The sequence below is a fragment of the Prunus dulcis genome, chromosome 5, assembly GCF_902201215.1.
Source record: "Prunus dulcis chromosome 5, ALMONDv2, whole genome shotgun sequence".
NCBI classification, from domain to species: Eukaryota; Viridiplantae; Streptophyta; class Magnoliopsida; order Rosales; family Rosaceae; genus Prunus; species Prunus dulcis.
The window spans coordinates 1,231,477-1,256,669 of NC_047654.1; the positions used below are offsets into that span (position 1 = coordinate 1,231,477).

Here is a 25,193-nt window from a genome sequence, read left to right on the forward strand (position 1 = left end):
AGTAAGTGTCAGTTCTTTCACTCAGCCACCCCATTTTTTTAGGGGAGTACATGGACACGAGCGTTGATGTATGATGCTATGATCCTGTAAGAATTTGTTTAGGTCATGATTAAGAAATTCTCTGCCATTGTCAGAATGGAGAACTTCGATTTGGGCATGAAATTGAGCTGCCAACATTTTATGGAACTGTTAAAACGTTAAACTCACTTCCCCTTTGGTTTTGAGAAGGGAACCACAGGTCATTCGGGTGCAGTCATTAATGAAAATGACAAACCATAGAGCTCCAGCTAGAGTAGCAATTTGAGCAGACCCTTAAACATTAGAATGAATAAGGGAGAATGGAACCAAACTTTTATTTGTACTTAATGGGAACGGAATACGATGGCTCTTAGCCAATTCACACATATCACACTAGAAGCTGGAAACATCAAAACTGTAAAATAATGATGAAAACAACTTCTTCCAATAACCGAACGAGGCATACCCAAGACGTTTATGCCATAACCAAACATTGTTTCATTGCCTCTCAAAACTAGCTCCACTTGTTATGAAAGCTTGACCAACCTTGGTCTCACTATCCGGTGCCCAAGTAGTAGAGTTTGTCTCGCTTAGTACCATAACCAATCGTCTTCTCGGTGAGGATGTCCTGAAAAATACAATGATTCGGCTAAAATTTTACTATACACCTTAAAGCAGTAGTAAGTTGTGCAATAGACAACAAGTTATGGTCCAATGATGGAACAACCAATACAAAATCAAGATTAATGAAGTTAGAGAGAGATAGAGATCCTTCCCTGACCACAAGGGAGGGAGTACCATTAGCATTAGACATCACTGACTGCGTGGTTGATTTGCGAGAAATAAGTTGGCAAGAACTAAATGTCATGTGATCCGTAGCACACGCATCAATAATCCATGTGTGCTTAGGAGGGGACGTATGGAAAGAAGAACCCGTGGTGGTGGGTATAAAAGCATGAGCCCATGTAGCCTATTAAGAAGGATTGATTGCATGCTTCTATGTATTTGCAAAGAGGGAGAAAATCGTAAGGGGGCATGACATCATAGAGAAAGGAAGATTTGATATGAGTGTGTGTTTGTGGTTAAGGAGTTGATTTGAGAATTTGCGAATTTGAGGAATTTCATTTGAAGAATTTTGATATGAGGAATTTGATTTAGGAATTTTGATTTGAGAGGTATGTGTTTAAGGAATTTGATAAGAGGATTTGATTTGAGATGTAAGAAATATGATTTAGGGTTTGGGTTTGAATTTTAGGATATGATTTGAGGGCATTTAGACGACTTAGGATCAACGGCTCTGATACCGTGCTAAAATATAAATATGATTTGAACACTTTAGGTTAATTGTATTCTTTTCCATAAGGAGGTATATATAGGAGTTTACAAGGGTGCTTTACAAGGAAATAGATACAGTAATTAATTAGGAGAATATATCCTAATTATACAATGATGTGTCAACTCTATCAAACAAGGAAGTAAATCACTTAATTAACTTAGAAAATAAATCTCCTTGATTTAATTGGTTAACTCACGTCAACAGATTTATCCTAACAATATACCCTTTGCTACTAAATTTCTTTTGTTTTCCTCTCTAATTCTTCAGGGTGGTGTTATTATTATAAAGGAAAAATGCTTATAAGAAGTCTTTGCTAAAAATATGAATATGGTTTGAATACTTTAGGTTAAGTTTTATTCTTCTCCATAAGGAGGTATATATAGGAGTTTACATGAGTGTTTTACAAGGAAATATATACAGTAATCAATTAGGATAATATCTCCTAATTATACAATGATTTGGATTTGTCAACTATATAGAATAGGAAAGTAAATCCCTTAATTAATCAAGGAAATAAATCTCCTTGATTAATTAGGAGACTCACATCAAAACTCCTCCTTAAGTTGGTACATATATGTCATCAATGCCCAACTTGGTAAGTGAGTCATGAAATACTCTTCCACAAACAGCTTTTGTTAAGACATCTGCCAGTTGATCTTATGATTTTACGAATGATAGGCGGATGATCTTATTCTCAATTTTTTCTTTGATGAAATGTCTATCCACCTCAACATGTTTGGTTCGATCATGTTGAATTGGATTATGGGCAATATCGATAGCTGACTTGTTGTCACAATGCAACTCCATTGGCTTTTCTGGCTCGAAGCTCAATTCTATCAAGAGTCTTATGATCCACAATAATTCACAAACTCCGTGAGCCATTCCTCTATACTCTGCTTCTGCATTAGACCGAGAAACCACATTTTATTTTTTACTCCGCCAAGTGACTAGGTTACCTCCCACGAATGTAAAGAAACCACAAGTAGAGCGTCTATCTTTAATGGAACCAGCCAATCAGCATATGTATATCCAACAACTTCAAGATGTCCATTTTTTGAGAACATTAATCCTTTCCTAGGGGCTGACTTTAAGTATCTTAAGATCTGATTAACTACATTCCTATGAGAAACACTAGGTGAATGCATAAATTGACTAACCACACTCACAGCATATGTAATACTGCTCTTGTGTGTGCCAGGGATATCAACTTTCCAATAAGGCGTTTGTACTATTCCTTATTGATTGGTTCTTGGTCCATGTCTTTACACAACTTGTGATTCATCTCAATGGGTGTGTCAGCAAGCTTAAATCCAAGCATTCCTGTTTCAGTGAATAGATCCATTACATACTTCCTTTGAGACATAAATATATAAGTTTTTGACCTAGCTACTTCGATTCCGAGAAAGTACTTCAGATCACCTAAATCCTTCATCTCAAATTCCCGAGACAAATACTTTCACAACTTCAGTTGCTCTTCTGTGTCGTTTCCAGATACGATTATGTCATCTACATAAATAATCAATGCAGTAAGTTTTCCTTTATCACGTTTCAAGAACATGGTGTGATCTGAATTACTCTGTGTATATCTAAAATTCTTCATAGATTTAGTAAATCTACCAAACCATGCCTTTAGAGATTGCTTTAACCCTTATAATGACTTCTTAGGCTTACAAACTTGATTCTTCTTGTCAGGAGCTGAATTACATCTTGGGGGTAAGTCCATATGTACTTCTTCCAAGTCTCCATGTAAGAATGCGTTTTTGACATCAAACTGATGTAGTAGCCAATTGAGATTTGTTGCTAGAGACAATAGGAATCTAATAGTGTTAATCTTGGCTACTGGGGCAAAGGTCTCCTGGAAGTCTATCCCATATCTCTGTGTATACCCCATCGTCATCAATCTAGCTTTATATCTTTCGATGAATCCATCTGCTTTGAGTTTCATAGTATAAATCTACATGCATCCTACTGTCTTCTTTCCATGAGGTAAGGGCATGAGTTCCCATGTGACATTCTTTTGGAGAGCTCGCATTTCTTCATTCATGGCTTCTTTCCATTTTGAGTCTTCTGGTGCTTTAGTTACACTGTTGGAGACAGATATGTTAGCCAACTGCTTCACATAGTGCACACGTGACTCTGATAATTTGCTGAGAGATATATAATTATTGATGGGGTATTTCTCTTGGGCTTTAAGACCTGCTTCATATTGTACTCGAGGTTTGCAACGGTTCTTCCTTTCTGGAAGCTGATATGTAGGCTCTATGAGTTCTGATATCAAATCATCATGAGATATTTCATTAGTGTTATCAATTTTAGGAAAAGATGTTACCTGAATGACTTCCTCAGCAAGTGATTGGTCTGGTACTGGAGCTAAAGCGGGCAAAATCTCATAAAACGGTTCAATTTCCTCCTCATGATTTTGACAGCGTCGGGACAGCTTATCGTTTTCCTTTGGCGACTGGTTGTTTTGAAGCAGGTTCTCTGTATTTGAAGAACTAAGGGGGGCGACCGGTCGCTTTCCACTGGCGACTAGTCATTTTGAAGCAGATTCTCAGTATTCGAACAGCTAAAGGGGGTGACCGGTCGCTTTCCACTGGCGATGGGTCTTTTTGATGTAGAGTGACATCCTGGGGAAAAAAATCTAGAATTTGAGCAGTGGTGGATTCTCGATTCTCCTCCTGGGTTGTTGAAAAATAAAGGTCATGTTTCTGAAACACAGCATTTATGGAGGTAAAGACTTTCTGACTAGGAGGATGATAACACCAGTATCCTTTCTGATGAGGTGCATAGCCAATGAAAACACACTTTTCGGCTCAGGGATCCAATTTGCTTCGTTCGTAATCATGTAAGTGAACAAATAAGAGCTAAAGGGGGATGACCGGTCGCTTTCCACTGGCGATGGGTCGTTTTGATGTAAAGTGACATCCTAGGGAAAAAAATCCAGAATTTGAGCAGTGGTGGATTCTCGATTCTCCTCCTGGGTTGTTGAAAAATATAAGTCATGTTTATGAAACACAGCATCTATGGAGGTAAAGACTTTCTGACTAGGAGGATGATAGCACCGGTATCCTTTCTGATGAGGTGCATAGCCAATGAAAAACACTTTTCGGCTCAGGGATCCAATTTGCTTCGTTGGTGATCATGTAAGTGGACAAATACAACACAACCGAAAATCCGGGGTTCCAGGTTTGGGGTGGGAGGTGTTTGGATATGGTGGTGAAATGTTTGAAGTGGTGTTTGGAAATTTAGGATACTATAGGGAATCCGATTGATGAGGTATGTTAAAGAGACGACGGTTTTGCCCAAAAAGATTGTGGCATATTGGCACCGAAGAAAGAGGCACGAACGACTTCCAATAAGTGTCTGTTCTTTCTTTCAGCCACCCTATTCTGTTGGGGAGTGTAAGGGCATGAGCGTTGATGTATGATGCCATTATCTTGTAAGAACTAGTTAATATCATGGTTGAGAAATTCTCCGCCATTGTCAGAACAAAGAACCTAAATTCTGGCATGAAATTTAGTCTCTACCATTTGATAAAATGTTGAAACTTGGAGTTGACTTCCCCTTTAGTTTTAAGAAGGGAAACCCAAGTCATGGATGTGCAATCATATATAAACGTGACAAACGATCGAGCCCCTGTTGGAGTAGCAATTTTAGCTGATCCCCAAACATCAGAATGAATAAGAGAAAACGAAACCAAACTCTTATTTGAACTTAATGGGAACGAGACACGATGGCTCTTAGCCAATTCACATGTATCACACTGGAAGCTAGAAACATCAAGACTGGAAAATAATAATGGAAACAACTTTTTAAGATAATTGAACGAGGCATGCCCAAGACGTTTATGCCATAACCAAACTTTGCCTCTCACTCCCTCAGAACGAGTTCCACTGGTTGTAAAAGCTTGACCAACCTTGATCTCACTTTCCGGTGCCCAGTCCAAGTAGTAGAGTTTGCCTTGCCGAGCACTACAACCAATCGTCTTTCCTGTGAGGATGTTCTAAAAAACACAATGATTATGCCAAAATGTTACAGTACACCCCAAAGTAGTAGTAAGTTGTGCAACACATAACAAGTTATGGTCCAAAGATGGAACAAGCAATATAGAATCTAGATGTAGGGAAGGATAGAGAGATAGAGAGCCCTCCCCAACCACAAGGGTGGGGGTACCATTAGCATGAGACACCACTGACAGAGTGGATCATTTGCGGCTAATAAATTAGTCAGGATCAAATGTCATGTGATCCGTAGCACTTGAGTCGATAATCCATGCGGATTTTTGAGAGGACGTATGAAAAGTAGAACCTTTGGTAGTGGCAATAGAAGCACAAGTCTGGGTAGCTGGGTCAGTAGGATTGACCGCATGCTTCTGTGAGTCTGCAACAAGGGGAGAATTGTACGGGTTCCTGACATCTCAGCGAAAGGAAGATGTGATATGAGAATGTTAGGAATTTTGATTGGAGGAATTTGATTTGAGGAATTTGATGTAGGAATTGGATTGGAGAGGTATATGTATAAGATTTGAGGGTACGTGCTTAGGGATTTTGATAAGAGGATTGGAGGACTTTAGATTTGAGAGATTTGGATTTGGGGAAAAATATGAGGAATTTGATTTAGAGTTTTGGATTTGAATATGAGAAATTTGATATAAGGGTTTAGAGACAACCTAGGATCTATTGCTTTGATAATATGGTTTGAATACTTTAGGTTAAGTTTTATTCTTCTCCATAAGGAGGTATTTATAAGAGTTTACATGAGTGCGTTACAAGGAAATAAATACAGTGATCAATTAGGATAATATCTTCTAATTATACAATGATTTATCAACTATATAGAATAGGAAAGTAAATCCTTAATTAATCAAGGAAATAAATCTCTTTGATTAATTAAGAGACTCACGTCAACAATCTTGACACCAACTCAGTTTTTATATTCTACCTTCTTTCTCCTAAGTACTTGGAGAATGGATTGGGAAGTGCAGTAAGCAATAGCCTGAACAGTGACCATTGGATTCACCCCTAAAGCCGTTGGGAAGACACTTGTGTCTGCTACAAAAAGTCCCTCCACCTCCCATGTCTCTCCCATCTGGTTCAACACAGACTGCTTCGAATCGACACCCATCCTGCAGCTCCCCATCTGATGTGCTGAACATATTGCGGAAGAAAGCTCTCTTAGTGGCCTTGAACTCTCCTCTTTCACAAACCTCTCAAACTCATCCAAATTCGCCTTCTTCACATGTAAACCCTTCCCTTTAAAGTGATGGGTTCCAATGTCTTCAGCTCCGGCCGCGGCCAATATTCTCAGTGACTTCTCTAGTCCTATCTTCAGATTGTTTTCATCAAGAGCTTCCATTTCATAACTGATTGAGTATGGTGGTGCATTCACAGTTCCTGACCCTTTATCTCTTGCCAATGCAAATACATGGGCAGTCCTAGAGAACCTGCTCATTCTATGTTTTATGTCTTTGCCTGAAACCCAAGGCATCACAACCGAGAACATACCTGGGTGCAATGCCGGTGTTTGTATCACCGCTCCATATCCAGACTTGTTGAACTCTGCCACTACAGTAGACATTGCTGTCATTATCCCTCCTTCGTAGCTCTTCTTCTCTCTCTCAGGCCATCCATCAAACACTTGTGAATCTGGAAAGTAGCCCCATGCCATTGCCACCGGATGCAAATGCAAGTTTTCCCCAATATTTACGTTCTTCAATCCGCTTCGCTTCAACAGTTTCGGAGTACAAAGTGCTCCGCAAGCAACAATAGTTACCTTAGACTCCACAAAACCTATTTCTTTACCCCCTCCATTCTCAAATTCGAAGGCCACCCCGGTAGCTGTGTTTCGATCTCTTCTTCCTTTCTTTCTCTTGTGCAGCACTTTTATAGCCTCACATCCAGTCAAAATGGCACCATTACCAGAATTCACCAAATCCACGAGCCACGTCTCCGTGGTACCTCCCTTCCTTCCATCCTTGCAACCAAAACAACACCAACCACAATAATGATTCGGTGGCGAGTTTCGAGGAATATTATTCACAGGATACCCCAATTCTTGGCACCCTTTTCTTAAAATTGCATTATTAAACCCTTCTTCTTGTACTTGAGATTGAACTCCCATTTTTTCACAGACAACATCCAGAGCTTCTTGGTATAATTTACTGTCAAACAGCTCTAGCTCATGGTCATTGCACCATTCCTTGATTACGTGCTGTGGGGTTCGAATCGAAGCGGACCAGTTGATGGCGGAGCCTCCCCCAACGGTAGAGCCAGCAAGAACAAAAACTCCCATGTCATCAGTTGCAATTAAGCCACCTGATAGGTACATTTGGTCCATTGCGGGTCCTTCAAGGAGTGTAAGATTCTTCCTGGCATGATAGTTTCCTTTCTCTATAACAACCACTTTGTAACCCGCCTTTGCTAAAACACCTGCAACAACACCACCTCCTGACCCCGAACCGATCACTACTGCATCGCATCGGATGGTTAAAGAAGGATTCGACGAGCAGTTTACGATTTTTTCAGAGTGAAGAACAGATGCTGGAATTCCAAATGTACTTAGAGCATCAACAACTAAATCCTTTGGTTTATCCAGATTGATAATGCCTCTGTTAAGTGGTCCAAACAGCTCTTCTTTGTGAGGGCATGCATTTTGTTCTTCATTGTTGGGTCGTTGGCTTCCAATTGTTGTTGATGCTTTGAATTTCTTGGTTTTGGTGATGAACTCTGGATCAGGCCCGGTGTAGTCAATTGCTTTCCAGGATAGATTCTCATTCTTCTCATTCACCTGTAAATGAGGGCATTGCTTAAATTATTATGTAACATTGTAACAATTGTTTGGCACAAGTACAAGATTGCGGAGATTAATTGTTCCACCCTACCTACCCACCGAGGATCTCTTTTCAGGAACTAGAGTTACATATTAAAAAAATTTCGTAAATTTTGGTCATCAAATGATGTGGCTTAACATGAACAAATAATATACAAAGGATCCATTAGTGTAGTGGTTTGGAGCAATTGTTAGGTTCGAATCCTAGTATCTATGTAGTGTGTGAGAGTTTAGTATGCTATCGTCCCTCTAAAGGTCTTAAAAAAAAATTAAAAAATTAAAAAATGAACAAATAATATTACACTGCCATATCATTTGAAATCCAAAACTTATGAGATTTGCTTTGACATTCCGAGCACTACTTAGTGAAGAAATCCATTTATTTTTTCTTTTCTGATTCACAATAAAAATGTGAGGATCAGTTGGGTGAAACTTTCAAAAATCCATAAAATATATTTGGAAAACTAATTTGCGGAAAGGCTACAATTTGATGCTATGCGGGCAAAATAGTAAGAATAAAACAAATTACAAAACAAAAAAGATCAAGTACAGATATATGGAAATCGCCAAGTATAGTTAACCCCTCCCCCATTTCTTTCTTTTAATTTTTAATTTTGTGTGTTCTTTTTATTTCTTACCATTTAACCCAAAAAAAAAAAAAAACATAAAACTCACTCACATCACATTACTTACACATACTTAAAAATGCCAATTAGGCACACGTGTGTGGGTGCGTGTCAAGAGGCTTCAAAAATATTTTAAAATGATAATTGGCATATTTGTGAGCGCATGTTAAATTGGGTATTTTTGTTCAAAGTACATCTTTAATGAAAGTAGTATCAACCTGTAAATGTACAGACTGACGGAGCTACCATGTGGGCTCCGGTGGGCTGTACCCGAAGGATTCTTTTTGGGGGAAAAAAATCAAACCTATATAGCCCAATATCTTAAACTAAAACTACATAGAAATACACAATTTCATACATTGCCAACAACAATATACAGTCACATGTCTCCAAGTTTAATCTTTTTCATTGATTTGTCTCCAAAAAAGAATCATTTTTCTAAATGAAATTCACCATTTAGTGCATAATAGACCCTAATTCCAATTTTTTTTTCCTTGTGTTTACAATTAGCATGGTTTATATGATTTAATGTATACTTTTATTTATAGAAAACTTTAGAAATTGTAAGTACTAAAAAAATTTTTTAAAAAATAACCCTTAAATTTTAAGCTAGTAATTTTAGCTACCCCATCTCACAAATTCCTGATTTTGCTCTTGAATGTACACATCGGCTAAAGAAATATGATGAACAAGTGTTCTTATATCACCAGATCCACCTACGACAAAAAGTTGGTGTCTGGTTTATTTGAATGCTACTCTTAGTTGTTGATATTACTCGCACATTTAATATCGAATAATGATTCTTCTCACGACTTATCAATACTTAAACGTGTATACACACAACCATCAAGTAATAGTCTTTAACATTAATGTAAACCCTATTAGCATAAGTTTGGATCACTCTGATTTTTCATGTCACTTTTACACAATCATATGTCGTATGCTAATTAACTTGTACTAATTTCATTCACTTGTTAAATAGGATTGGTAACTTGGTACGGTTTTTGGGTTATTTCTTTTTTCTGCTAAATGAAATGGGGTTGGTATGGTTAAAAAATGGCGGAGTCAGAATTTCATGTGTGAGGGGGCCTCTTACAAAATATTTATATAAAAAAATTCAAACTCACAATACATGCCAAAGTAACCGAAAAGGCCAAAACATCATACATTATGTATTATACATATGTGATGAAATCTTTACACCTTTTTTTCTTCTGGTAATCTACAAATTAGTTAAAAGATCCATTGAACTCAATAGAGAATAATTCAAAGTTTCCCAAACCCTAACAAACCATAGACAAAGAGAAAACAATAAAAAATAATAATAATAAGAGAAAAATTAACAATCTTAATTAAGTGAGTCAACCCAATTGAAACTTAATAATTTGGAAAAATAATAATAATTTAAAACTTGATAATATATTATATGGAAAATAAGAGAATAAATAGTCACAAGTCTAGATAAATGGGGTGAAAATGACTCTTAGATTTGAAGAACTTGTGTTATATTTTTAGAAAATTGATCTAAAACATTAAAAAAGATTTAAACTTGAAGAGAAAACCCTAAAAATTATTAGAAGTATCATAAAAGATATTAATATATAATATTTTTTTTATGTAAAATGAGGGGAGGCCCTGGACCACACTGGTCTCTTAGGGGTCGTTTGGTACGGCGGATTGTCATGGACTAGACTAAATTCTGGGACTGTCTTGGATTAGCTTGGATTGGACTAAGCTGGATTAAGTACTGACCTATGTTTGGTGTTGTATCGGACTAAGAAACTGGATTGTAAAAATAATGAAGACCTATGTTTGGTGTTGTGTCAGACTAAAAATAATTAATTTAATAATTAATAAAATTCTATTATTTAATTTTCATTAAGGCTTTTTTGACATAAAAATAAATAAAAAGAAAACAAATAAATTCTAACATTTTTAGCAGGCTTAAACTATCTTATCTCTTTTTTTTTCTTTTTTTTTCTTTTTCTCCTTTTCTTTCTTCCTTCCTCTTTTCCCCATTGACTTTTCTTCTTCCTTCCTTCTTGGCCCGTTCCTTTCTTCTTCTTTTTTCTTTCTTCCTCCTTTCTTCTTCCTTCCCAAGCCTCCTTTTTTTTTTTTTTTTCTTTCTTCCTTTCCAGGCCGTTCCTTCTCTTTTCTTTCCTTCTTCTTATTCTTTCCTTTCTCTTTTCTTCTTACTTCCTTCCTTTTCATTCTCTCTTCATGCCTCACCCCAACTTTTAAGAGAGCCAGATTCACTTCTGGGTTTGTGGTGGCTGCAAACACCCACCCACCTCTCTCTCTGGTTCCACTAATTAATAGTTGTGGTGATTCAATTTGGTGGTGATGGTTGTTGAACTGAGTATGTGGTGGCTGATTATGGGTAGTTTTGATGCTTTGTTTGACTAACTGGGTGGTGATGATGGTTTGATTGGGTCTGTGTTGCTGGTTATGGGTTTGATGGTGGTGGTCTGATGATCGTGGACTTATAGTGGTGGTGGTCAAGCTTGTGTGTTTGATGGTGGTATCTAGTCGGACTCGCATGTTCAAAATAGCACCATCGCTATCTTGAGAACCATATTTCGGGCTCGCTCTATTAGCCAAGCGAGTCCCTTTTTTTTTTTTTTTCCCCCTTTGGACTATACAATTCCGTTTAAATTAATCCCTCCCTTACCAAACATAAGTTTCAAGGACTATTTAACATAGTCCAATTCAGTGAGGCATAGTGAGGCATGCCAAACATGCCCTTAGTGACTCCACCCTGATTAAAAGTAGGTTGTTAATTGTAATATTAACAAAAAGACAGGGTGGATCCTCAAACATTTTATGGTTTTCCCCAACCATTTGTTGTAAAAAGCAAATACCGATTTAAAGGTTGTTTATTGTTTTTTCTTAACACATAAAATAGTCAACATAAAGGTAGATTATTTGGCTAAGAGATGGGGCATGATTTGGAGTTTGGCACCAAATCAGCATGTACTTTGGCAGTTTCGCCTACCATATACACAATAATTTCTTGTGAATTCAACCATGATAGAGTTATTTCTATCCTCGAAAAGTGAATAGTTTGGTCTTCCTAAAACAAAACAAACGAAAATACATGATGATATATATAATTAAAGCATCATATCTAAAGCAAATTTCTGTTTGGGTGAACACAGGACATGAATTCTGCTAGTTGGTTAAGAAAGTGTACCTACTTACTTGCATTTGAGTTCGATCCCCCTCCCCGTGTGTTAGAATAGTTAAGATATATATGTAAAAGATAAGGAGACAAGGAGACAAGGAAAATAAAAAGAAATCAATATTTTAGGAATATTTGACGGTACCTGAGTGAAGAAGACAAGGAGAGTGAGAAGCTTCATGGTCTTGAACAACATCCTAAGGAGATAAAAGTAACTAAGAGACCATGACAATAATATTTCTTCTCGTTTCTGTTGAGACATCTGAGGAAAGCTCTGAAAGTAGGGAAATTGGCTTGAAAGGCTGGCTCTTCCACACAATATGAAGCTCCCTATCCATGTGGACAAAAACCACAACGCCAATCGCATCAACCATAGCTTTGGGTGCTTCATTCTCTCACTTATCAGTCCTCCTACCTGCACATGCATGCATATTTATAGTGAGAAATGAAACTCATCAAATTCAAAAAGTAGATTGAGCAACATCTTAACAATAACAACAAAAACAACAAAATGTTTATATATATATATATATTTATTTATTTATACAAATGATGAGTTGAAACAAGAGAGAAAATCGAACACAGGACCTGGTGCATGTGTGAATTCTATTAACAACTTAAGCTACAATTACTTTATACCAACAACAAATAATTATGTAAAGATGTGTTTAAAAAAACTAATAAAAGTGCTTAATATATTACTCGTTGTGGTGTTCCTGCCATGGAAGCCGAAGTCCGGTAAAAGGCGACCAGCGATGCATTTGTGGTGGTATCGGAGACGTCGATGGAAGGCAAGAAGGTGTCACAGAGGGCAGTGAGTGACTCCATTTCACGGGAGGAGAGAGAGTTTGGGTACAGCTGCCTCTCTCCTCCAAGAAAGAGCCTCTGTTTGTCAACACTATCAAGTTCATCAATAAGTATTGCATGTTCTTGCCTTCCATTGATCTCCAGCGGGGAGGAGCTGCTAACATCTCTAGCACCATTTATTTGCTCCATAGTTAAAGCAAAACAGTTTGTGACAAACAAAGAAAGAGCTTCAGCCTGCAGGTTGATTTATATAAAATGGATGTGTTGAAAGCACTAAAAATTTCAGAAGCAAATTAATGAGAGAGAGAGAGAGAGAGAGAGAGAGAGAGAGAGAGAGAGAGAGCGTGGAGGGGATGACAAACCGAATTTGTGGCAATCAGAAATGATGATGAAGTAAGCAGAGCAAGCAAAGCCAAAAGGCATGTAACGCATAACCAACCCTTCAATTAAGTCGCTGCATCTACCATACGCGACTATTAATTATTTAGGTTCCTCTTTTTGAATTTGAAGTTATCTCGAAAATAGTTAGGTACTTTCACTTCACTTGACACTTGGTCTCTATCGGTTTCAGTGGCCTGGCTCTATTTGCTACTCCAAAACCGATCATGCATTGGACATTCAGGTTTCAGCGCCCCAACATCTTCCACATGTTTTCTAATACAACAGCCTCATCCTATTTTTTTAGTCTCCTTTTTCTGCTTCCTGAAAATTAAAATCTCAACCTTTTAATTTTAGGGTGTTTAGATACAAGTCCAAAAAGTTTTGATCTTTATTAAGTGAAACTCATGTCTTTTTTCTTGTTGATTCTACACCCATTAGCTTTCGAGTTTCATATCTAATTTTTATTATCCGTTTTGCCATTTGAAATAATTATGACAAGAAACTGAAAATCGTCATACATCTTTTAGCATAATTCAACATTGTTGTCATATATGGATAAATTTTCTTCAGTGACCAAACACAACAATAAACTGAATTGATCTAGAGAGAATGAAGTCTGTGAGCACGGTAGTAGATAGGCAGAACACAGAAACCCTGTGAGCACGGTATTAGATAAGGCAGAACACAGAAACTCTGTAAGCACGACAGTATATATTTGTTGCATTTATAAATAAGCACTGAATAAGCTTCACAAATGCAAATGGAAAAATATAAATAATTAAGTTTCATTTATATATTAGTTGCAAACACAAGAACAATATAAGTTAACATATTGGTTTTTTTTTTTGTGTGGTCAAAATTAACATATTGTTCCATTCTTAAAAGAGAATACAAATAAACTTGAGAAAATGATATTTCCCTAATATGTTGCTATGACACCCCGACCCAATTTTAACCTTTTATTCAATTTATTTATTCGTCAAATTACAATATTGCCCTTAGGGTAGGGTCACGTTAGTCACTTTTCGATCCGTAAGGATTTTCGGGATTTAAGTGGCACCAATGCATAGAGCTCACTCTCATGAGTTCATAGACAAGTAATGGGCCCAAATCGAAGTTTTAATGAAGAAGTGGTCAACGAAAGTGCAGTGGCACAACCGTAAATTTTTCGAAGTTGGATTTGAAAAACTAACTAGCTTTCTCTCTCCCCATGCATTTTCTCTCTCTCCCCCGGCTTTATCTCTTTTCCCTCTCTCTCTCTCTCTCTCTCTCTCTCTCTCTCTCTTTTCGTCGTGACACGCTGAATCAGACAGCGTTTCCGGACATCAAATTTGACGCCACAATTTCCAAAATTCTCCTCTCCTCCTCCTCTACCTGACCCACCCAATTTCTCTGGTCAAAAACCAGCCTAGCTTTGTCAATTTCGAGGGGAAAATCTAGCCAAAATTGCCATTGACGCTGGAGATTTTTCTGGCCACCTCAGGTCATGCCTCCACTTGGATTAGGTAGCTCCCTATTCCCTCTTGCTTCCCCTATGTTGGGCGACATTGTTGGTGGCTACTGGGGCCGTTTCGAGGCCGAGAAGTTCCGGTCAAACACGTACAGTTTCAGCTTCGATTAAGCTAGCTTTCGGCCACCATTTGGCCATGGTCCAAGAACCAAAAAAGCTCCCATTGTTAGTCTAAATGTGTTGGTATATGTATTGTTGGGTGTTTCGATAGATTTTTGTCGCTAGAATTTTCTCAAGACACCCACGCACTGTTGGAGCGTGTGGCCCATAGTATTCAAAAACACTCCCCACGTCGTCCTAAGCACCACGGTATGATCGAATTTGGAATTGATTACTGTTTGTCTTATCAAACGTATATTGCGCCTAGTATGCGATATCCTGGTTCGGTAGGTTCGGATCGTTTGATCAGTTCCAATTTCAAATACGTGTACCTGTTCTCTGTACCTCTAGGATCGTGTAGGAACTTACGAATCGAGAATCGGAGTCCTGGATATTCCGAATCAATGATTCTAGGGTTAGGTAAATCGTTGGCGATCCGACCTCTTGATCGAGACCGATTCAACCAGTCGATTGAGACCAAACTTGTACAAAGTGTTTAGCAGACTTTGTTTGAACCCGTAGGAACTTTCGGATTAAAAGTCAGAGGTCGTGGGACCCGCGGGCCCTGTTGACAAAATTGGGGAAGTTTGACCACTCGGTTGACCGAAAGTCTTCCGAGGTTATTCCACCTTTTGAAATGCGTAGTTGGACCTTAGAAACTCCTCATTAGTCGTACACACACTTTGACTCCCGGGAAAACTAGGAGGTTGTTTTAAAGTTCTCGTTCGAAGTGCTTTATTTAATTTAGTCTTTGTGTTCTCTAAAATAGGTACTCAAGCTCCACATGCTCAAAAGGCAAGACCCTTTTAGGGTCAAGCAATTTTGGATTATCTGTGAGTAGACTTTGTTTTTAAATTATCATTATTTTCAAAATGGAATGTCATGCATTTTTATATTTGATTTTTGACTTTTGGTACTACGAAATTTTTATAATGTCATGACTTTGGTTTTGCATCGTTTGTGGGAGTTGGTATCTATATTATATATAAATATTGGGTATGGAGTTATGGATGCTACTATTGTCCGAATATCTATGTATATAGGACTAGGTACATTGAGATTATTTTGGAAATTGGATATGGTATTGGTTGATGAGTTGGGATGTGGGATACATTATATGGGAATGTTGATGGCACCACCCTATGTACCTCCCCGATACTTGGATACTTGGAAACAATGGATACTTGGATATGTCGGAACTCGGCCACCCTTGACGGGGTGTTTCGTAGGCCCTTGGCGGGACAGTTTGAGGGCGTAGGACTTAGTTCAGCCGCACGAATATTGAGGATTCTGTTGTGCGTGTCAGCGAGCCCAGTCCCCCGGTTGGACGGCTCATTCCCTAATCACATGGTTATTGAGGATTCTTCAGTGTGGTCTAGTCAAACAATCTCCCAGTTGAATTGTTTTCCCGGTACAAGTTTGGTAGTGGTCATACCTATATATATACCTTTATTCTTATTTATTGGTGAGAATCCTTCCTCTCGCTCATTGTGCCTACGGGCATGCGTTTTCGAAGAGAGTGGTCTAGGAAGGGAAAAAGGTCTAGTTTGATTTTGTATTATATGCTATATCGGGATATTGGATTTACTTGGTTTTCAAACGATTATGTATAAATTGGTTTTGAATGCATATTTGCCATCGTTTTCTAATACGGTAGGTTAGTACGTTGTTTATAACTATGTTCAAACTTGTTTTTGTCCACTCAAAATTTTCTGTTTTGCACCCCCACAGACAGTAGCTTGATCTGAGCCGAGCAGCCGAGCCAAGATTCGTATTTCCGCACCCTGAACTTATGTAAGGCAATTTCTATTTGTTTTGTTTTCCGTTGAATGTTTGTTTCCATTTGTAAACTGAAATTCCTTAGAATTGCTCTATTATCGCCCATGTAAGGTTGAATGTAAGGCCGGATGTCTATTCTGTAAACTGTGTGCCTTTGTATTATGTGTGCTGCCGGTTGGGAATTTTTTTATTACTGTGTTTTGACACATTGAAAGTTGGGGAAAAGTCCGTTTTTCAGGGTAGACTATGCCGAAATTTCGGTAGAAGTCTCGACCCCTTTTTCCTTTGTTTCGGAGAAGGGGATGTTTTCAAAACTTATCTAGGTTTACAGTCTTGGCTGTGGTTCCCCCCCTGCCCAGCAGGGACCCATATATACCTCCTACTTAATTACCCTAAGTATTAGCATAATATTGATTAGTCTTCAGTCTAAACCCACCCACCCACCCTACCAGAGACCCTTACCTAATTCTTAATTAGCATAAATTTGGATCACTCTGATTTTTCATGTCACTTTTACACCAATCATATGTTGTATGCTAACAAGGGCAGAACGAGGAATTTTTCAATGGGTAAGCTTGCTAAAGTTAATAGCTTAAAATCTAATGATAATCTTTTCTTTTCTTTTTAGGGTACTAACAATTTCTATAATTTTTCTAAAAATAAAAGTATACATTAAATCATATAAATCGCGCTAGTTGTAAACACAAGGAAAAAAATGGAATTTTGTTTAGAAAAATTATTCTCTTTTTGAGATACGTTAATGGAAAATGATTAAAATTGATGTTTGGGACAAACTTTAACACCAAATACAAATGTGGAAGACCTTTAACTATGACTATTGGTGTGGTAGCACTGGCGAACCCATGAATTTTTTAGCGGAGGTGCAATTTTGAAAAGCTAAAAACTCTTCGTGAATTGAACATCTAAGACTTTTTACCTAGATTGACCTTAGGTCCCTTCATGCATCATAGCATACGTGAAAAATTGTTTTATGTAAAAATATTGAAGGTTTTTCGGAATAATCACTTCTCAAGATAATTTTTGACAGCTTTTATTACTTACACATCAAATAAGAAAACTTGATTTTATGGGATTTTAGTATGAAGTATATATTGACTTAATGAGCCATCATTTTTAGCCTAAATCGTATTTTGCACTAAAACTGATTTTTAATATTTTGATTTGGTGGGAATTTGATTTTCTAGTATTTTTATTTGAATCGAAATGGGGGGTACGTCCTTATTTACATTGCAACTTAAGTAAATGAAGTAATATAAAAATAAATGAAAGTAAAAGGAGAAAGACATTTACTTAAATGCTAAAAATGGAAATAAGGTAATCTATACACCTGGAGTGCACCGCCACCAACTGAGCAAATAGGCAATTTGAAGCACCTACAATAGTTTTTCCTGCGAGATGAAGTGCTTAATAGGTCCGCCACTATGTGATAGGATATTTTATATTTATATTTTTAGTTTAAAATATTTATATTTATATTTTAGTTTATTTTAGTTTAAAATATTAGGCTATATATGTTTAAAAAAATTTTCCCCCCCAAAAACCTTCCCTAGGCTACAGCACGGGGCAACCCTTGGACTAGTTCCGCCCCATGTTAATTAACTTGTTTTAATTTCATTAGGTATATCAAATAGGGTTGGTAACTTGGTACTGTTTTTGGGTTTTCTCTTTTTTCTGCTAAATGAAATGGGGTTGGCACCGTATGGTTAAAAGTAGGTTGTTAATTGTAATATTAACAAAAAGGCAGGGTGAATCCTCAAACATTTTATGGTTTTTCCCCAACCATTTGTTGTAAAAAGCAAATACCGATTTAAAGGTAGTTTATTGTTTTTTCTTAACACATAAAGTAGTCAACATGAAGGCATGATTATTTGGCTAAGATTGGGCATGATTTGGAGTTTGGCACCGCATCATCATGTACTTTGGCAGTTCCGCATACCATATACACAATAATTTCTTGTGCACCACTATCCTCGAAAAGTGAAATATCTGGTCTTCCTAAAACAAAACAAACAAAATTACATAATGATATATATAATTAAAGCATCACATTTAAAAGATAAGAAAAGAGGTGAGTCTAGTTGGTTAAGGCAATGTACCCACTTATTTGTAAAACTTATTTGTAAAAGACTGTGTATTAGAGTAGTTATGATATATATATATATATATGTAAAAGATAAGAAAATAAAAAGAAAGCAATATTATAGGAATATTTGACGCTACCTGAGTGAAGAAGACGAGGAGAGTGAGAAGCTTCATGGTCTTGAACAACATCCTAAAAGTAGATATAGTTAGCAATATATCCATTCTTAACACTAATATTATAGATAAATTCTACATCATTGAATTTCTATAAACAATCCTAAAAAAAACTTAAAAAATGACAGCTATCTTTATTGAATTTAATATTGATTATTAAATTACTTTGATGCCCTATTGAGTGTTTTGGGTATTTTTATGAGATTTTGGGGTTGGGTTTGTTTTAAGAAATCGATGGTAGTTTTGTAATTTATAAGAATTTAAAAGCTTATTTGTTATGTTGTAAATGAAATTTGGGTGAGGCATCTAAGGAAAGCTCTGAAAATAGGGAAATTACTTGAAAGGCTGCCTCTTCCACATGATATGAAGCTCCCTATCCATGTAGACAAAAACCACAACGCCAATTTTTGGCAGGTTGGTCCGGTTTTTTAATTCAAATTATTGAAATTGGTAGGAAAACTTGCCGACCCGATTATGAACCGGTTTGAATTTTTTTAAACCGGCAAAACTCGAACTGGACCGATTTCATTAAATTGCCTAAAAATTTAGACAAATGCCATGATGGGGAATCGAACTCTGTTCACAGTTCATATAAAAAGCTCAAATACCACTGGACTGATGTGCCTTCTCGTCTAATGTGTGTATAATTGTATTATTTATTACAATCTAATTGTTTTTTTTTTTTTTAAAGTTAGGGTTTTCCCTGCCCCACATACTCTCCTTTTCTTTTTCTTTTCTTCCACCCCAGCCGACATGCCTTCTTTCATCTCTTCTCTATCTTTTTGTCATTCCTTCTTTCTTCTCTATCTCTCCATCTTTTTTTCTTTCCTCTTCCTCCCGCCGCTGCAACTTCTTCTTCTTCTTTCCCTCTTCTCTCCATCGTCTTCTTCTTTTCTTCTTCTTCCTCCCCATACCCTCAACCAGGAAGTGGTCCTCAATCTCAGTTCAATCATTTGCCATCGATGCTCACCAAACCAAACCAAACCATACCGACTTCTCGGCGTGTCGATTATAGTCGGTCTTGCATCTCCTCGGCGCAGCGGCAGTCTCCAAAATAAGTGCGCCTATGACCTTCGATTTGGTGGTCAGCAACTCCTCCAAGACAAGGTTATCGAACCGTGAACACCCATAATATATTAAGAGAACATCCATTGATGGGTTCCTCAAATAAGCTTCTTCGAGGGATACTCTTATAAGGCCCACTCTGCATTATATTTCACTAATCCAAACCATCTAGTTTTTAGATAATCATTCAAAGATTATCTCTATAAAAAAATCACTTGAATCCGATATCATTTGACCACTCAATTGAGTTATTGAAATTTTAGTACTTTTTTGAAGCACCATGTTCATTGATTTTGTATGACACAATTGGATGTCGAAAAGGTTTATGATTTGTTTAATTTTTTGTATGGATGATCTATGAATGAAGACCTAAAAATGGATGGTTTGGATTGCTAAAAAAATATTCGTAAAGTACCCTAAAGGGTGTCCTTTTTATTTGAGGGATCCCTCAATAGAAGTGACGAGTTGAAATAAAAAGGAGAATCGAATACATACCTAGCGCATATGTGAATTCTATGATTTTGAGCCAAAATCTAAGGCTTTATGTATTGGACCACATGTTTATTAAGTCTTGGGCCTTGATATTTTCAATATAGGTGAGGTTTTGGGCTAAAACCTTGAAGGCTTTACTTATTTAGGGTGCTGAGTGGGGATTTTGCATGCAAAATATTAACTAAGTGTCTTATTTTTATTGGCAAAGTGTTTGGCTAGATGGGTGAAGAAAACACTTGAGTGTGGGCAGCTGCCCACAATAGGGATGTATTGGGTCCATCAGTGACTAGCGTAGTGGTTTGGAGTATTTACTCCTTCAAGTAAGGTCTTGGGTTCGAGTTATAGCATCCATATAGTGTGTATGAGTTTAGTATGCTATCGCCCCTCTCAATATAAAATGTCCTATAAAAAAAAGGTCAAAATCAATTTTCCATTTTATTTTATGCATTTTAAAATATAAAAAGGGGCTCTCTGAACTAGTATTCTTTTATTAGATTATCATTCTTCACTAATACTGTGTGGTTTTTAAAGTATATTTCCTTGGTTTAATATTAGATTTTTTTTTTTTTTTTTTTGTTTAACTGTTACTTTTCGACAACTCCACATTCATTCATGTACTTGTTAAGGTATCATAATGAGCCAACTATCTGATGGTGTAATTTTTCCAATGGCAAAGCCAAAAAGCAGAAAACAAAATGACGGGGGTGCATTTTCAAGGGCATTGGAAATGCTTTTTTTTTTTTTTTTTTTTGGGTAACAAAGAGATTGCATACAAAAAGGGGACTAATATTTTTTCTTGCAGCTCTTATAGCAGGCTACCGCATATAATACCTCAATTTGTCCAACTCTGCCACATTAAGAAAAGGAAAATTGTGTTAGACATTTGCATTTTTGGCAATGAGGCAATTCACTAGGCCACAAAATTTTAACTAAAAAAAATCGAAACATAAAAATGTTATATGGAAACTCTGTTGTAGCTGGTACTTTTGAGTTCTACAATAACTGAAGCTTTTGACCAATTCGTCTTAATCACTGTATTCTTCGAATTGAGGGTGATTCTCAATTACTTATACAAATGATCAAACCTAAAAGCCATATTCGTTGGAAAACGAGTTCTATTATACAAGATATTTGACATCCTCTCTCTTAAGGCTGTTTTTTTTTTTTTTTTTTCCCCCCCCTAAATAGAAGCGATAGCATAAGCTACAAGGACAAAAGGGTTTCACACACACACACACACACACTTCCAAAGTGCCAAGAAACGCAATTTACTAAGTGGAACTTTAAAATAAGACAACTTAACTGACAAGAGATGAAATACTAACAATCCAAACCGTTATATTGTAATTGGTTCGGCCGTGGTTTTGAGGTGAAACCGATTTAATCCAGACCGTGTCCACCCCTAGATGGTGGTAGGGTTCAGTTAGGCTCTTGGGTTGCTTCAGGGTTTGACTTATGTTGGGTTAGGCTTTGTTTGGGATTATGCTTAATTGTGGTGATGTGAGCTAGATGTTAATTTGTTTTTAGCATGTTAATTGTTGACCTCTTAGGATTGTTGCTTTAGATGCCATGTTGATTATTTTGATAGTATTGTTAAAGTTGTCTAATGAAGTTTCTCTTTGATAAACTCAAATAAACTCAAATTTATATTTAATTCAAAATATTTATTTCGTTCCTTTACTTCGTTGTTCATCTTTGATTTAGTTCCTCTTATTGCAATTAAAATACATTAGACTACCTACATTAGATTTAAGATCAAGGATCATGTTTTTGTATTGTTGAGCTTAATAACAGTTTCCTAACACCAGAGTTAAACACATATTTTGAGAGAGAGAGAGAGAGAGAGAGAGAGAGAGAGAGAGAGAGAGAGAGGAGTACCATTCTCAATTTTGGCACTCCTAAACTTGGCACAAGCAGCAGTACACATAGAAATGGTATCAAGATTTAATCTGTGAAGAAGGTGATCAAGATTCCTGAAGTGACGATAGCATTGGATAGGCAAACATACAGTAAGACAACCCAGATACGTTGGGAGGGGATATGCTTTAAGACACACCAACCTATTTTCCTGGGGAACATGTAATGATGATGTAGTGGGAATCTAAGGAATAATCTCACATCATCTTGTGGAACTGTGGAAGACAGGAGATCATCTAGTATTGGTTGTGGGGAGGGAGAGGGTGATGGAGAATGAGAATGATCATCTTCATCTAGGAGAGAATCATCAGCTGCAACCATAACTACCCTAAGCAAAAACACAATCATTAAGCTCATTACTTTCCTCCTCCAATGTTCATTCATTGACCCTAATTAAGATCTCATAAGTTTTCCTCTCAATAAATTGACAATAATAAACCCACTATTTATAGGATTATAAACTATCACGAGTCCTAGGTTTGACTAACTCCTTGTACATTCTAAATGTATTTTTCTAGCAGGGAATTATGTGGAAATTTTTTTTTTTTCTCTGGTTCAAATAATTAGGGGATTTTTTATTTAAGCAAAATAAATACGACTTTTGAGTATAATGTAAAGAAAGTAAAGTCTAGTAAATACAATATATTGTCTTTTAGCCAAAGTGATGAGGTTTTTTTTATCTCCTAAGATGAGCCATGAGCTTTTTCGCAGAACCTGACTTCGACCCCCATAATTTCCCTATGAGCTCGTTGTATATAACTTGCTTTTAAGAGCAATAAAACAAAGGGGAATGTTAAAGAAAGAGGAAGAAAAAGAAACCAGCCCATAGAATGTTAAATTTCTTTCAATGTTAGACTTCACTTGAAAGAAACTATTGTTTTATAAAGATCATTTGAACAAACATGCAATACATATAAATATGGCGAAAGAGAGGAAGAAATAGGGGGTTGGATAGGGGTTGGGGCGAATCTGTGCGGGTGGGTCGGAGAAGGGTGGCTGGGGGAGAGAGAGGGAGAAAGAGGGGGTTTCTTGGGTTGGGAGAAATTTGTTATTTGTTCGTTTTAAAACTATTAATTTTATAATAATTTTAAAGAATTCTTCATTGCTTTAATTTTTTTTTTTTTCACACATGAACATAAAAGTGAGTATCCCATTTACCACATCACCAATTTAACAGAAAGTCAAATGGTGCAATTGTCGGAGAATGTAATTTAGTTAGATTTAAAAATATTAGGTTTGATATTAATGAAACTGAAACCTCGTGACCCATTTCATTAATGACGCCAAACATGTAGGGGGTAAAATGATGTTAATTAATCATAATATATTACATTTTGCTAATTAATTGCATCGAAGAATGCTATGGACATAGAGAAATAGAAATCACAAATGAAAAATACGTTTGGGATGAAACATCTTGGTGAAGCGAAAAAGATATTTGGTGTGGAAATTACGCCTAAACCAGAGAAATGAGATTCTCAAAACAAAAACAAAAAATAGAGAAATGCTTGGTATACCTGAGGCAGTAACAATATTTGAGTAATTTGCTGCAACTCTTTAGTGTTAATCATGCCACCATATATGTAATTACTTCGTTGGCTCTTCATTTCAAGTTAAAAGCTAATTTGGCATTGTTGTGCTGTGAAAATATAATCACAGTCGGATTTTCTGTGAGAAGGTTTAGGATATTTGGTACATTTTTGTATAAAGTGTTGTCAACTGTTTATAATGACTAAAAAGGGCATTACGTTGAAATGATTTTCTATTTAAGTGTTTGATAAAAGAAAAGCACTTTCACTTATATAATTCTTGAGTTAAATATATTTGTTTATCATCACATCCTAAAAATTCTTTTAATCATAAAATAAATAAAGTATTATGTTGAAAATTAAATATTTGTCTTGAAATACTCTAAACTAAAGTTTGCAATTAAACCCATTATATTACAATAATTATCTATATATATAAAGTAAAAGGCAGAAAATGGTGAAACATTCAAAATACCAGAAAATGCCTTTAGTTAATTGAAACATTAAGAAATAAAATTATTAATTAAATAAGAATAATATGGTAAATTCACATTTTTTATATTAAAAAAATTAAAATTAAAAGAAAAATCAAATAATGAATTCTATTTTTATGGAATACAACTACCCATTATCTTTTTTAATTCTAAAATAAATTTAATTTTTTTTAAGTAAAAGCCTCTCGCAAGCTTCTGCCATAACGTATCTATTTTTGTTCTAGTGTAATGAGAGATTATGTACGCTTTACGCTTACGCAGTGTTTAGTAATGGACTCAGATTCAAGAGTGCGGTTTTTAGCATTTAGAGCCGTAATTTTTTAAATGAACTCGAAACTTTGGTGGTTTAGTAAGTGGCCGCCACCTTGATAGATAATGCGTATATGGCCTAGGAAGAAATATTTTATTATCAAGATCAGATTCTGGATAGAGGAGCTTTATCTGCAGATATATATTATTATACACCCTTAGAGACTGTGTCATCGAAGACAAAAATATTGCTGCACTAGTCTTATAAAATAACAATAAAACCCATGCTTGCTTTCAGAAAAACCTTTATGTATCAGTTAAAAGAGAGACAAAAAAAATATATACAATCGATTGCACTCGTGTCTTTCGTGTAGATTTTTTTTTTTAGTGATTGAGAGGGATTGAGCGGTTGAAAGTTTGTTAATGCGACATATCAAGAGAGATATACATAAAAGGATATATATAATTGCACCCATCTCTCTCGTGCGCATTTGTTTTTGAGTGACTTAGAGAGATAGAGGGGCTGAAAGTTTGTCAAATGTCTGTTCAAAACATGCAAATGATTGTGTCTCATTTCTTACTTAGTGTAATTAGCAGTTTCTTAT

At 36.3% G+C, this 25,193-nt stretch overlaps 1 protein-coding gene across 1 annotated transcript; it reads right to left on the bottom strand.

The window, feature by feature from the left end:
* Positions 1-6,190: 6,190 nt before the first annotated feature.
* On the bottom strand, positions 6,191-13,251 carry LOC117626897 (long-chain-alcohol oxidase FAO4A). Its single transcript, XM_034358694.1, has 4 exons — positions 13,159-13,251; positions 12,692-13,030; positions 12,135-12,404; positions 6,191-8,140 (listed from the first exon to the last, which is right to left on the bottom strand). The coding sequence occupies exons 2-4, from the start codon at positions 12,983-12,985 to the stop codon at positions 6,278-6,280; spliced, it is 2,427 nt and encodes an 808-aa protein (XP_034214585.1). The 5' UTR covers positions 12,986-13,030; positions 13,159-13,251; the 3' UTR covers positions 6,191-6,277.
* Positions 13,252-25,193: the final 11,942 nt, after the last annotated feature.

What these genes read in the sequence shown, in the direction of transcription:
- LOC117626897 (XM_034358694.1), bottom strand. Translation starts at nt 12,985, where the DNA reads ATGGAGCAAATAAATGGTGCTAGAGATGTTAGCAGCTCCTCCCCGCTG. An exon ending in TGGCAGGAACACCACAACGA is followed by an intron (nt 12,405 to 12,691) that starts GTAATATATTAA and finishes ATGCATGTGCAG; the next exon opens with GTAGGAGGACTGATAAGTGA. An exon ending in TCCTTGTCTTCTTCACTCAG is followed by an intron (nt 8,141 to 12,134) that starts GTACCGTCAAAT and finishes CCTCATTTACAG; the next exon opens with GTGAATGAGAAGAATGAGAA.